The 12,721-nt window shown below is 35.5% G+C and overlaps 1 protein-coding gene across 4 annotated transcripts in view; it reads right to left on the reverse strand.

Annotated features, from left to right (window-relative positions):
- Nucleotides 1–3,043: 3,043 nt before the first annotated feature.
- YTHDF3 (YTH N6-methyladenosine RNA binding protein F3) overlaps nucleotides 3,044–12,721 on the reverse strand; it is a 31,976-nt gene continuing 22,298 nt past the window's right edge. For all 4 annotated transcript variants that reach the window (XM_059902345.1, XM_059902346.1, XM_059902344.1 and 1 more), the window contains one exon: nucleotides 3,044–4,719. In XM_059902345.1, coding sequence (XP_059758328.1) covers nucleotides 4,696–4,719 — 24 coding nt within the window. In that variant the 3' untranslated portion in view covers nucleotides 3,044–4,695. The remainder of the gene's footprint in view (nucleotides 4,720–12,721) is intronic.

Below are 12,721 nucleotides of genomic sequence, written 5' to 3' on the forward strand. Positions count from 1 at the left end.
TCATTATTGCTAGAATAAGCCTACAAAGCTATATAAATCATAAAATTACAAAAATTCAGAACTGCAGAGAACCTAAGATGCATTCTATGCCAATCTCCTGAATTTACCAAGTGCGCTAACAACAAAGGAAGTGATTTGTTCAGTGTCAATCTACCAGTTAGAAGTAACTATGTAAGTCTGGTCTTTCCAACTCCCAATTCTAAGATCTTCCCCTATACAATAATTCCATTCTGGTTACAGATGTGTCAGAAATAGCCAATGATGTTTTAAAATGACATTCAGATATTTAAACCTCTAAGTGTGTTCTATGTAAGGGGTATTCTTTGAAGCGGCCCAGGGTGGCAGGAAGGGATGCGGAACTCCCCCAGTGTTACGAACTCTGCACTCACATCTGCCTTGTACACTGACTTTTATAAAGACAATTTTCATTTACATTTAGTTGCAATGTTATACAAGTAACTCAAAATACGGAGTAGAAAAATTCTGAATTTAGTGCACAATTTAGAAACAAACTGTATTTAAACTGCCACTACTACCTCTGGGTGATCTACAGGGGAGTTCTGCCCCTATCATTGCACCAAGAGAAATGAGGGACGAATACACATCAAGATTACACAATGACAAGTACAACTGACCCTTGAAAAACACAGGGGTTTAGGGGTGCTGACCCTCCACTACATACAACTTAAAAGTCGGCCCTACTCGCGCACGGTCCCTCCACATCCGAGGTCCCTCTGCATCCACGGATTCAGTCAACCTCAGATGGTGCAGTACTGTGGTATTTACTACTGGAAAAAGTCTGTGTACAAGTGGACCCATGTAGTTCAAACCTGTGTTGTTCACAGATCAACTGTCCTGTGATTGGAAAGCAAATGACCTTGAATTGCTCAGTTAACTTCTAACTGCAAGAATATTTTAGTTCCTAGACTACAATTACTAAATCTAATGTCACTAAGCAAGATAAAGCCAAGCCAGTAAGAATTAGGGTCCCAACTAAAAATGAGTAGCCTCAAATAGAAGTATGCTGAAGAGATGCAAACCCTCTTTAGATGCTGCTGCAATGTGGGACACTGGGGTGCCTGTAAAACTGTGCCCTGTTCGCAGGCTAACAGTGTTGTATGCAGCACAAAACCAGAACTCTTTGGTTTCCCCCATCTGAACGAGTGCCTTAGAGAGCCCGGCAATGATTATCAACGCACCATTCAGAGTCACCACGATCCCACCTCCACAAGCTCTATCCAGCCCAAAGGGTAACGTACACACTATTAAAAAGCATTCCTTGGTACCAAGAATGGGGGATTAGGGTTATGAGACAGCTGGTGCCAAGACTTCCTATTAAGTAAGCCTCTTTCTCTTTTGCTCTAAGTTTAGCGTTAAGAACATGTAATTCAATAAGCTCACTGGAGTGGATAAAGATTAGGATAAACTGTGATCCTTCCTCTCTTTAATTTCCCCACTTAATTTCAAATGGCCAACTAAATCGAATGACATAATCTATTTGTACTTGAAAGGTATGTCAATCAGGAAATTCATAACAGAGTTGACAAGAATGTTATGTTTTCTGGAAGGCAATCTGTATTTATAAAGATAAAATGGAAAGAACACAGATATGAGTGAACAATTTTTATTGAAACCCTCAAAGATTAAAGAGGACCAAATGGTGAGTTTGGGTACCATAACAGAAAATCTCACCTAACTGTACCATCATTCACAGGAATGAACAAACCCAAACACGACAAAATTTAAATTCTCATGTAATTGCTACAAGTGAATGTAAATGAACTAATCATTTTATCATAACCTTTCTTTAATCATATGAAAAAGAAGGGAATTTACATGGCATAACAAAAGATATGCAAAACTTAATGAAACACAATTCTCTTAAAGTTCTCAAACTTATTTTTATAGGATGCAGAATGCACTTGAAATGATTAAATGACTTAAGCTGATTCTTTTTTTATTGCAAACTGTTTTAACATCAGCTTAACCCCCATGCATGGTATTCAAAAAGAACACAGCTTTTGAATTAGAAAGATCACTTAAGTTAAAACGAGGACTGAACTTAGGAAAAGGCTGGGGTTTCTTCTGAAAGGAATCTTCAAGTACCAATATGTATAGAGAAAGAATACTAATTTTGGTTACATTTTCCCCCTTACTGTTAAATATACAAACTATATAATACCTTTCAAAATAAAACACCCACATAAGATAACTTTAATTAAGAAACATTCAAACCAGATTTTGGAAAAACATTAAGCAAGAAATTTACTGGGCCAATAATGTCTTAATTCGTGATTACTCAAAACACTGGATCAGTCTCCTGCTCTAGAGCCCAGTTTCCCTCCCTCTTGGTCCCTACAGTTAAGAAACCTTCCATTAGCTGTGCTACTGAGACAACCTCTGATCATCTCACTTACAGGAAAAACATTTTGCTGTACACTGACAGACCAAGGAGGGAGAGAGAGTAGGCACTCTGAAGAAAATTTAAATGAGGGAAAAAAAGAAATTTACCAATTGAAAAGTTTTGTTTTTGTCTAGTTTTTTCCCCCAAAGGAATGCTGCACCCATTTCACTTAATATTAGAAATCCAGGTTAAAGGCACTGGGATGTACTCCTCACCATGAGTAGACTGCTGAGTTACATTTGACATTTCTGAGTCTGCTATTGCAATTAGCCTGCTTGCTGAGTGTTTTCCGTGACATCTCTTACACAGAAACCTAATGTAAATTAAACAAGTTTCAATCTGTGTATAATGTAACTAGTTTTATAAAAATATTCAGAGTTGCTAATAAAGCACCAAGAAGAAGAGAACCTCAGAGAGAAGACTCAGATCCTTTCCACAAGGTCACCCCTGTACAGTTTTCTCTAACAGGACCTCCAGAGTGACACTGGTCCTCTCTGACATGTCCTACCTATATAATTCTAGGGATGTAGAACGCTGCTGTGGTGACTATACCCATATGCCAATTTTCATTACAAATAGTTACGAGACATGTTACAAGATTTCATGGCTTACTCTTAAAAAAAGGTAAAATAGGTGCAATTTTCCTTTAAGAAAGTCTTTATTTTGTAATATACTATTAACATTTTGATGTTCCCTTCAGTAAACACTGATAACTATCCTGGGACTACCAAAGCACTGTGAAGTAGCTACAATTTAGCTACAAATACTGTATTGGTTTTCACTTGAATACAGTATTTGTACATTTTAAGAAAACATTGTACAAAAAAAAATCATATAAATGAAAGCCTCAAAGAAATATGTCACTAAATTTTTGAATCGAAGTGACCAAAGACCATAGTAAATGAAAACATTTCTAAACATGATGTAAACATAAGTGGAGTAATGCAAAACATCAAGGTACTCAAATCTACTGTATTGCTATTTTCATCCTTAACATATCTTTCTACATAGCTTTCTCCTTTTGGAACAGTAATATAAGGGGCAGCACATTATTTCATAACCATGTGCCATCAAATCAGTTAATACAGATGCTTGACACATAATTATACAAAATCAATTTGTTTCAAGATACAAAATTAATGTTGATATGTAATTAATGAAAAAAATAAGATGTTAAAAAGATAACTATAAGAATACCCAGATATATGCTGTATTCCCATTTATATAGATCTGATCAATAAAACATCAACACATTCACTTAGATACTGATTTAATCCATGGATCAAGGCCATATTTTCAAATATTTTAAGGATGCGAGGACACTGCAAAAGCTGGAGAAAGGAGCTGAGGAACAATATATGCTTGCTAAACAAGAACTATGTTTATTTAGCTAGTGAATACCTAGAGTAATAAATTTTTTACTTCATGATAGCAATCAGGCTCGCAAACACCCAGAAATAGGAAGTAAGGGTTTTAAATGTAGTTATAAAGGTCATAAAAAGTCTGATTAGACTGAGGTACATTACTCAAAATTTTGAGATTCATTAAGTGGTAGCAAACAAAATAATTCCTCAGACAAATGCACATTTTTCAGTATACATATTATTGGGGGAAGGAGGGGAGAAGAATGTGCATTAACTGGTGAAATCCACCAAGCTGCATATCAATATTCTGTTACACCAAACAGTTTGAAGACAAGGGAAATGTTCTAATATAATCTCAGATTATGTTTCATTTGGCTAAAATAGAGCATAAGGTTGCTTTGCCATATTAAAAGTTTACTACAATAATTTTCACATAAACATTTAGACTTGAACTCCAGGACTAAATATGGCATGATTATTTTGCTTTTAATCTGTCAAAGAGCTAAAAATTGACAATTTAAAAACTACAACAAAGAAAAAGTTGAAGCAGTGTGACTCTTACATCATTGAACCACTTCTAATGGTTAACTGTTAGTATTTAACAAATTCAAAGAGTTAATGAATCCTTGCATTCATTCAGTCTTCTGTGCCTTAGCTAGGATGCATAATTACAAAAGACAGCAGATACTGGTAAAAGCTTCAGGACAGAAAGTGCTTGACGAAGTTACAGTTCTCAAGTGTGTTTGGTGAGAGTATAAGGGCAGATGCGCTGATGAAAACCATTACAAGAAGAGTCAGTTCTGTGTTAGAGTTCAAAGATGTCACCTTAAGCAGAAAAAAGCTTTAATAACGTCTTCTTTGACTTATTAGGCATTTCCAGAGTCTACATCATTAGTGTTGTAATTCTAACAGGACATCTTCATATGGTTATTGTTTGTTTCTATTTCTCTCCTGAAAGAAAAGCACAAAGACCTTTAACAAAACACCATCATTATTTAATGATTTAAACTATATGCATTTATAATGTAAACCATCTCCATAAGAAGTTCTTGACAAATACTAATTTTCAAGTAATTAGCTAAAAACGATTTACTATTACCTATACACACCTTAGAGGGATTACCACAAACCATTTTAAAATAAAGAAGTCCAAACACAAAGACGTAGTTCAGGAGATTATAGGTCCTCTCCACAGCTCTGTTTTCCCACAGAATTTTGTTTAGGTGAGACTATTACAATAATGTCTTTCTAGCCCTTTCACTGAGTTTTTGATCGTGAGGTATCAAATAGACCAGAAGTCCTCTGAAGCAACTTGAAAACTACTGGCCGAGGTAGGGTTAGAAGGAAAAGAAAAGAGTTGCATTAAACTGCATTAAATTAAGCTTTCAGTATTAACTTAAAAAAAAAAACAAAAAAAACTTTGAATCACAAGCTTCCTCCATATCCTACTCTCAGATTCAGCATAATTTTTCACATGAAGAAATATTAATAATACTTATTATTATAGTTTCTTTTAAGAAAGCAGAAACCCCTTGAACATAAGTTAAGCTGAGTGTTTTCATGATGTTTATTAACCAAATTATCCACATGTAATGCGTATCCTTGACAAAAAGGATGACTGCACTCTGCCTGCCTATCAAGTGAATGCACCGCGTAGTTCGTTTGTGCCATCTGTTTCAATGTGTCAGTCACTGGTTCTCATACTTCAGCAAGCATCAGAATCACCTGGATGGCTGTGGAAACGCTCACTATTGGGCCCCAAAGGTCTGAAGCTGAACTTGTGAGTCTGCAGTTCTAACAAGTTCAAGGTGATCCTAACACTGCTGGTCCAAGGACCACACTGAAAGCCACTTGTGTCTAACACATTATAAGACTCTCCATTTGTGGTTTCACTACTCCCACTTTTCCATAAGTGGGAGTTTATTTATTATGCTCCATAATAAATATGTATATACTTTGCCAATGGTCAAATTAATGTCCCATCCCCTGTGACACCATCAGAAAACTGTATTTTAAATTCCAAAGAAGGGACTTCCGTGGTGGCGCAGTGGTTAAGAACCCGCCTGCTAATGCAGGGGACATGGGTTCAAGCCCTGGTCCAGGAAGATCCCACATGCCGCGGAGCAACTTAGCCCGTGCCTGACAACTACTGAGCCTGCGCTCTAGAGCCCTCGAGCCACAACTACTGAAGCCTGTGCGCCTACAGCCCGTGCTCCGTAACAAGAGAAGCCACCGCAATGAGAAGCCTGCGCACCACAACTAAGAGTATCCCCCGCTCGCTGCAACTAGAGAAAGCCTGCGCGCAGCAACGAAGACCCAACGCAGCAATCAATCAATCAATCAATTTATAAAAATAAATTCCAAAGAGAACTTTAAGTTCTTTGTTACTAAAGTCCTTTCTTTTTCATCTTTATATATTCCTAGAACTAGAATAACAGTATTTAATACAGAAAGCTAACAAATAAATGCCCTACTATACGATAACTACAAATGAATTATTTCATACACCCATAAGCATCAGTGAGAATTCCTAAAGAAAAAAACAAAAATGAAAACAGACAGACAGCTAATTAATCATGTTTCAAAAGGATAAACAAAAACAAAAATCCAACAACATAAACAAAGGAAAAAAAAGACAAAAAAAGAATTTGGAACCAGGAAGCTGTAGTCTAATTTTACAAAGGCCCTAAAGCTTTTAAAAAACCAGCCTAAACATAAAGGAAATTTATTTCTCAGCTGAAGGAAACAGATTTGTATGAGAAATGTTGAAGCCTGCTTTAATTAGCTGGATATAAAACACGGTATTACAAATGAAGCAAAAAGTGGTAACAGCTCCCTGCTTATTCCTCCCCATGAAATGACTGATCAAAACTAGAGAAATTCATCAACTCTATGAAAAGCCCCAAAACTACAGAAAAAAAGGGCAATACTACTTAAGGATAAGCTAGACAAAGAGAGGTTTAACCTGAGGGAGATGATCAGGTACATGAATGAGGACCATGTTTTATTTAAATAGAAGTTAGAGATGCTGTTTCAGTTTGAACTGTAATCAACTATGGCACCTTTAACTGAGTCAATAAAATATATAGTTTAAATCTGTGTACATACATAATGCATAACTTCTAACTCAGTGGACAGGAAAAGGAAAATTTTGAAAACTCCTTTCCTGTGGTAGGACAGGAAAGGAGGGAGAGGGGAGCTTGAAAGATCTAGGTGAATTAGAAAGCACAAAATATAAAATGGCAGAAATACACATTTATATCATTTATACATTTTTATCAAGCAATCAAAAAATGGAGGTTCATTAACAAAAACACAAAAGAGCTCAAAATTAAAAAAAGAAATCTAGTTACACATGATTTCCAAGAAATTAACCCTAAACATAAGGACACAGAAAGCTTAAAAACAAGCCAAATGAAGACTTAGTCAACTTATATTAATATCAGATAAAGTGGATTCTAAGGCAAAAACCACTAAGGCAAAAACCACTACATACTGAGTAAGAAACATTTTTTATAAAAAGCTATAACAGTATTAAACTAAAAATACAACTTTACATATATTAAAATTTTCATAATTACAAAGAAAACCTGACAGGTTCCTAATTATAGCAGGAGAATTTAACACATTTCTCTTAGTAATTGATAAAGCAGACAAGTTAGTGAAAATAAAGATTGAATATACAGAATACAGAAAACTGAGCCAAATAATTACAGGGTACACAATGAACAACCACAGAAAGGAACTATATGCCAGACCAGAAAACCAATCTAAATACCAAAGAGTCAGTATCATACATATCACATTTTCTGACATCAATTTTAACAGCAAAACAGGTAACAACAAACAAAATCTTACCACATTTGGAAAATCTAAAACACATTTCTAAAAAGTCTCCCAAAAAATCATAACAAAAATTCAAAAGTTTTTACACCAGTACAATATAAATATACTAAATCTAATAAGCCCTGAAAAATAAAATTAGAAATTTACATGTATAGAATTTAAAAAAACATTTTTTTAAAGCTGAAAAATAATGAGCTCATCATCCAACTCAACATGTTAGGAAATAAGTAGCATTGAGTCCCCCAAAGTAAAATGAATGAAATAAGACAGCAGGAGAAAATAACAAAACAGAAAACAAAGAGAGCCTAAGAGACCAAAAATAAAAACTGGTGTTTGGGGGGTAAAAGAAGCTGACAATAGAAAAATCTCTGGAAAGACTGATGTAAAAAAAAGAAGCATAAATAATATCGTGAAGACTCACACAGCTAAAAAAAATTAAAATACTATTAATGCCAATATGAAAAAAAAGCTTAAAACAGCTTCCTAAAAATAAAATTTACCAAAACAAATTCAAGAATAAAAAGAAAACTTGAAGACTTATAATAACTAAAGAACTTTAACCAACAATTAAAAATCTACCCCAAAGAAAAACTCCCAGGCTCATGTGGTTTCACAAGAATTCTATACTTATACCAACTGTTCCAGAGACTAGAAAAAGGAGTATTTCCTGATGTATCTTGAGGTTGGCAACACTTTGACACTACCTTCAAAAAAGCAGGAGAAAACTGAGTCCAGTCTCACTTGTCACAGAAGGACCTCTTAAGGGCTGTTCTGATGGTAATGGAGTGTATAGAGGAGCAAAAGTAGAAGCAGGAAGGCCAGTAAGGAGGCTAGCACAATCATCATCCAGTACAATAATAATAATAATGGAGGATGGAGAGCTAGTGGAAAGTGTTTAGATTCTGGATCTATTCTGAAAGCAGAGCCAACAAGACTTACTGATAGATTGGTTAGATATGGAGTGTGAAAGAGAAATATTGCGAATTAGTCCAGTATTATTGGCCTCAACTGGAAGGGCGGAGGCGGACAGTGGTGCCCTCTACAAAGAGGGAGAAGGAAGACTCTAACATTCTTGATCTTTCTGCATGACCACACTATAATAAAGAACTACTTTATAAAGATTCCAGTGCCCACATTTGCATTTGATACTTTATTGTGTGTCAAGTTTAAGAAAAGAATAGATGCAGTCTAATAATATAAAAGCTATTCATCTGTACCAAAGATCAAATAACCTCAAAGTGTACTATAAAATGGAGGAGTTAGGAAGAAGGTCAAATAGTGAAAATGGTGGAGGACAGTCATAACATGTGTTAGTTTAGGTGGTCCAAATGAGAGTAAAAACAGGGTTCTAAGACTTAAGACTAATTCATGCTTTGAGCTGTGATTTAGTTTCAGCAAAATAACATCACTCATCACACTAAATTTTTTGTTTATGTGCAGTTTTATTTTGGTTTTAGAGTTTTCACTTAATTTTATGTTTAAGTAATACAAGTAATAAAATTACAAGAAAAAAAGCATAAAGATCAAAAAGAAATAAAACGGTCTCTATTTGCAGATGATATGATCTGTTAGGCAGAAAATCCTAAGGATGTTCTATTAAAACTACTAGAACTAATAAGTGAATTTAGCAAGGTCACACAATATAGGACATTTCTAGTGATATAAAATTGTAGCAAACAACTGGGAAGACTGAAAATACAAATTACATTTACAATAGCAGTAAAAATTATATAAAATACTTAGAAAAAAATTCAGTAAGAGCCATGTGGTTTTCAACAGTGAAAACTACAAAATTTTACTGAGAGAAATTATGTCTGTCTCTCCAAGATCTCTGAGTTCTACAAAGAAAGGGTTATTGGGGCTTCCCTGGTGGTGCAGCGGTTAAGAATCCGCCTGCCAATGCAGGGGACATGGGTTCGAGCCCTGGTCCGGGAAGATCCCACATGCCGCAGAGCAACTAAGCCCGTGCGCCACAACTACTGAACCTGAGCTCTAGAGCCGCGAAACACAACTACTGAGGCCTTGCGCCACAATTACTGAAGCCCGCACGCCTAGAGCCCGTGCTCCACAACAAGAGAAACCCACACACTGCAACGAAGAGTAGCCCCCGCTCGCCGCAACTAGAGAAAGCCCGTACGCAGCAACGAAGACCCAACACAGCCAAAAATAAATAAATTTTAAAAAGAAGAAGAGCTATTTATCTTAAGTGGCTTACTGGTAACCTTTAATATTTATCTGTTGAATGAATAAGGGAACAGTTAAGAAAAGAACACGCAGGCTCTAAATATATGGTGATAAAGGTTGACTAGAACACAAGATATATGCTACAATTCTCAGTGGGGGCTGGGAGGAGCAGGATGTCACGACTTCTCTGGAACCTAGTAACAAGTTCTTAAAGCCAAGCGAAGGAATCAATATGCAGCCGTATTTTGGAGTGAGATTTTGGACTCTACGATAAAATGAAAGTAATAAAATTATTATACTCCAGATTGTTGTTCAAAAGTGGAACTGTCCACTTGTAGCTTTTTTACATCCTAGGTATATATATATACACTCATATATATATATACTACATATATATACACACACATATATATACATAGTATATATCCTGCAGGGAATTGGTTCCAGGACCCCCGTGGATATCAAAATCCGAGGATGCTCAAGGCCCTTACAGCTGGCCCTCTGTAACCATGGGTTCCGTATCTGCAGGTTCATATCTATGGATATGCAGGGCTGACTGTAATCATGCATTTGTTGCTAAAGAAAAATAAATAACTGAAATACCATTCAATTTAAGGATGACTGTTCACACCATAATCGATGTGAAACAAATCTCTCCCAAAGATCTATGATTAACCCAATAATCCATCTCCTAAAAACTCATAAATTTCTTTATCAGCATTGGAACTTAACATAGCCACTATTAACTCTCCTATGGGGTGCCAAGATAAATCTGAGGGGGAAAAAAAATCAATGTTATAAAATGCTAATTAAAGTACCTCTTTTCCCAATTCTGGCTTATAAAGAATTATTTACTAAACTCAGAACAGAGTATTACTATAATAGAAACAGAATCATCTTGATTATTCAAATATCACTCAATGTCTTATCATAGAATTACTCACTTGAATACGTAATATAAACTTATTCTGTCAAGTGTGATACATCCTGGGCTACAAACTGTTTTCCAGAGATATACTCTTTAAATTTTACAGTGAAGATGAAAGGAAAAGATTTTATACACTGAATTTGCTTCTGTTCATCATAATCAACTCACAAACAGACAACTACAATCGTAGAAGAGTTTACCGAAGGGTCAGCAGATAGAGACTTCAACCATTCTTGATCCTAAGAACTGCAATCTGATTAATGGGAAAGCATTCAACTAAATGTTCCACTTGAGAAAAAAGAAGTATAGAACTGTCAGGAAAATGCTTACTGCTAACTACAGTAACTACTACTAAAATAACTACAACTGAAGTAATTTCTTGTTTATTAGCACAAACTTGATTACTTTGAGACAGACCTAAACATCATCTCATCTCAGAATCAAAATAATTCCAATTGTGAAAAAAATTCTATCAGGGACTAAACTTTACTCTTTGGAAACGCTCAACGACACAAAATAGCATAAATGACTAAAATACACAGACGGTTCTGGAAATTAAAACTATTTAATACGGATTTTATTACAATTATGCCTTGCTTGTTTCTGCATAAGCCGTAGGGCTTCATCTCTTTCTAAGGGACTTAGGTGAATGCCATATTTTAGAAGTTCATCTCAAAGTTGCAGGTACCTGAAAACACTAATTGTTCCTATATGGAATTTAAAAAGCTATCAAACTAAAAATCTCACCTCAGACTGTTTACTGATCAATAAGGATTTTTAAGAATGAAAGAATACAGTAGAAGCTAAATGACGCACATTCAGTACAACAAAGGTAAAATTTCAGTAAAAGGTTATCTAAATAGTCAAAAGTAGACTCTATGGCTATGCAGACTACTCGAATTTATACTGGACATAATATACTCAAGACATTAGCAGTTTTTTGTTTTATTTTCCAATCAAACTAGCTTTATCGTTAGAAGTAATACATACAATTGCAAGTTAAAGTAAAAAAGTAAAGCTCCCCTATCCTCCTCTAGTCTTTTCTATTTCAACTTCCTCTGATAGGTTACCACTGTAAACTTTAAGCGGCATACTAATATATACATTTCTTGACTTGTCAATTCAGACACTATCAATTGCCATTATATATGATGAGCAATTTATCACAGTGAACGTTATATTCTCCTCTTCCCCCTCCCTACAACAGAACTCACTCTATCTTTAGTTCTGGTGACTGTCCTTATGACTTTGCCCACTCTGCGCCAAGCATTAAGGTGCTAAGGATTCAGCAAAGAACAAAGCAAGTCCTGCTCTCATAGAGCATCTCCAAGGTCAGTGCTTCCCAACCGAGGGCTCCCGTCGTTTGTCTAAGACCACAATGCCATTTAACAGACGGAGGCTTACAGCCTGAGGTCCACTGTATACAATGAGAACCTTCTGACTCAAAATGCATACAGAGTCCCTACTGATTGTTCTAGTATAACCAGCTACCACGTGTTATCCTTCTTGAATTCCTTTTTTATTCTGCTGAAATACCTCTTCAAGTTTCTCATGAAGGATATGTAGCTAAGCTCTTGTACACCTGAAATCTTTATTTTGCACTCCTCCCTCACAGATATAATTCGACACTCATCTTTAAGAACATAATTCTATGCCCATTCCCCTATACTACAAAATATGATTTTATATATGTGTCCAGAGTTGTAGATGACAGACTCTCCTTCCTTTGTAGCTTACTTACAGGTGTTTTGCTTGGAAAGCTTGTCTCTTTATCTTATCTTTTTTATCTTTTACAATTTTAAATAATCCTGCTGGTTACTCAGTGAGCCCATCATTCTGAAAACATGTATCTTTTGGCTCTGGAAATTTTTCTTTAGTCGTTCTTCCAGTTAGTCCAACTGTTTCTACCTGTCCTCTTTTTAAAGACTCCTTTAGATATAGTGGACCTCCTTTCCACCACATCTTTCACGCCTTATGTTTTTCATCTCTATTATT

This window comes from Balaenoptera ricei, chromosome 17, assembly GCF_028023285.1.
Source record: "Balaenoptera ricei isolate mBalRic1 chromosome 17, mBalRic1.hap2, whole genome shotgun sequence".
In the NCBI taxonomy this organism is placed as follows: Eukaryota; Metazoa; Chordata; class Mammalia; order Artiodactyla; family Balaenopteridae; genus Balaenoptera; species Balaenoptera ricei.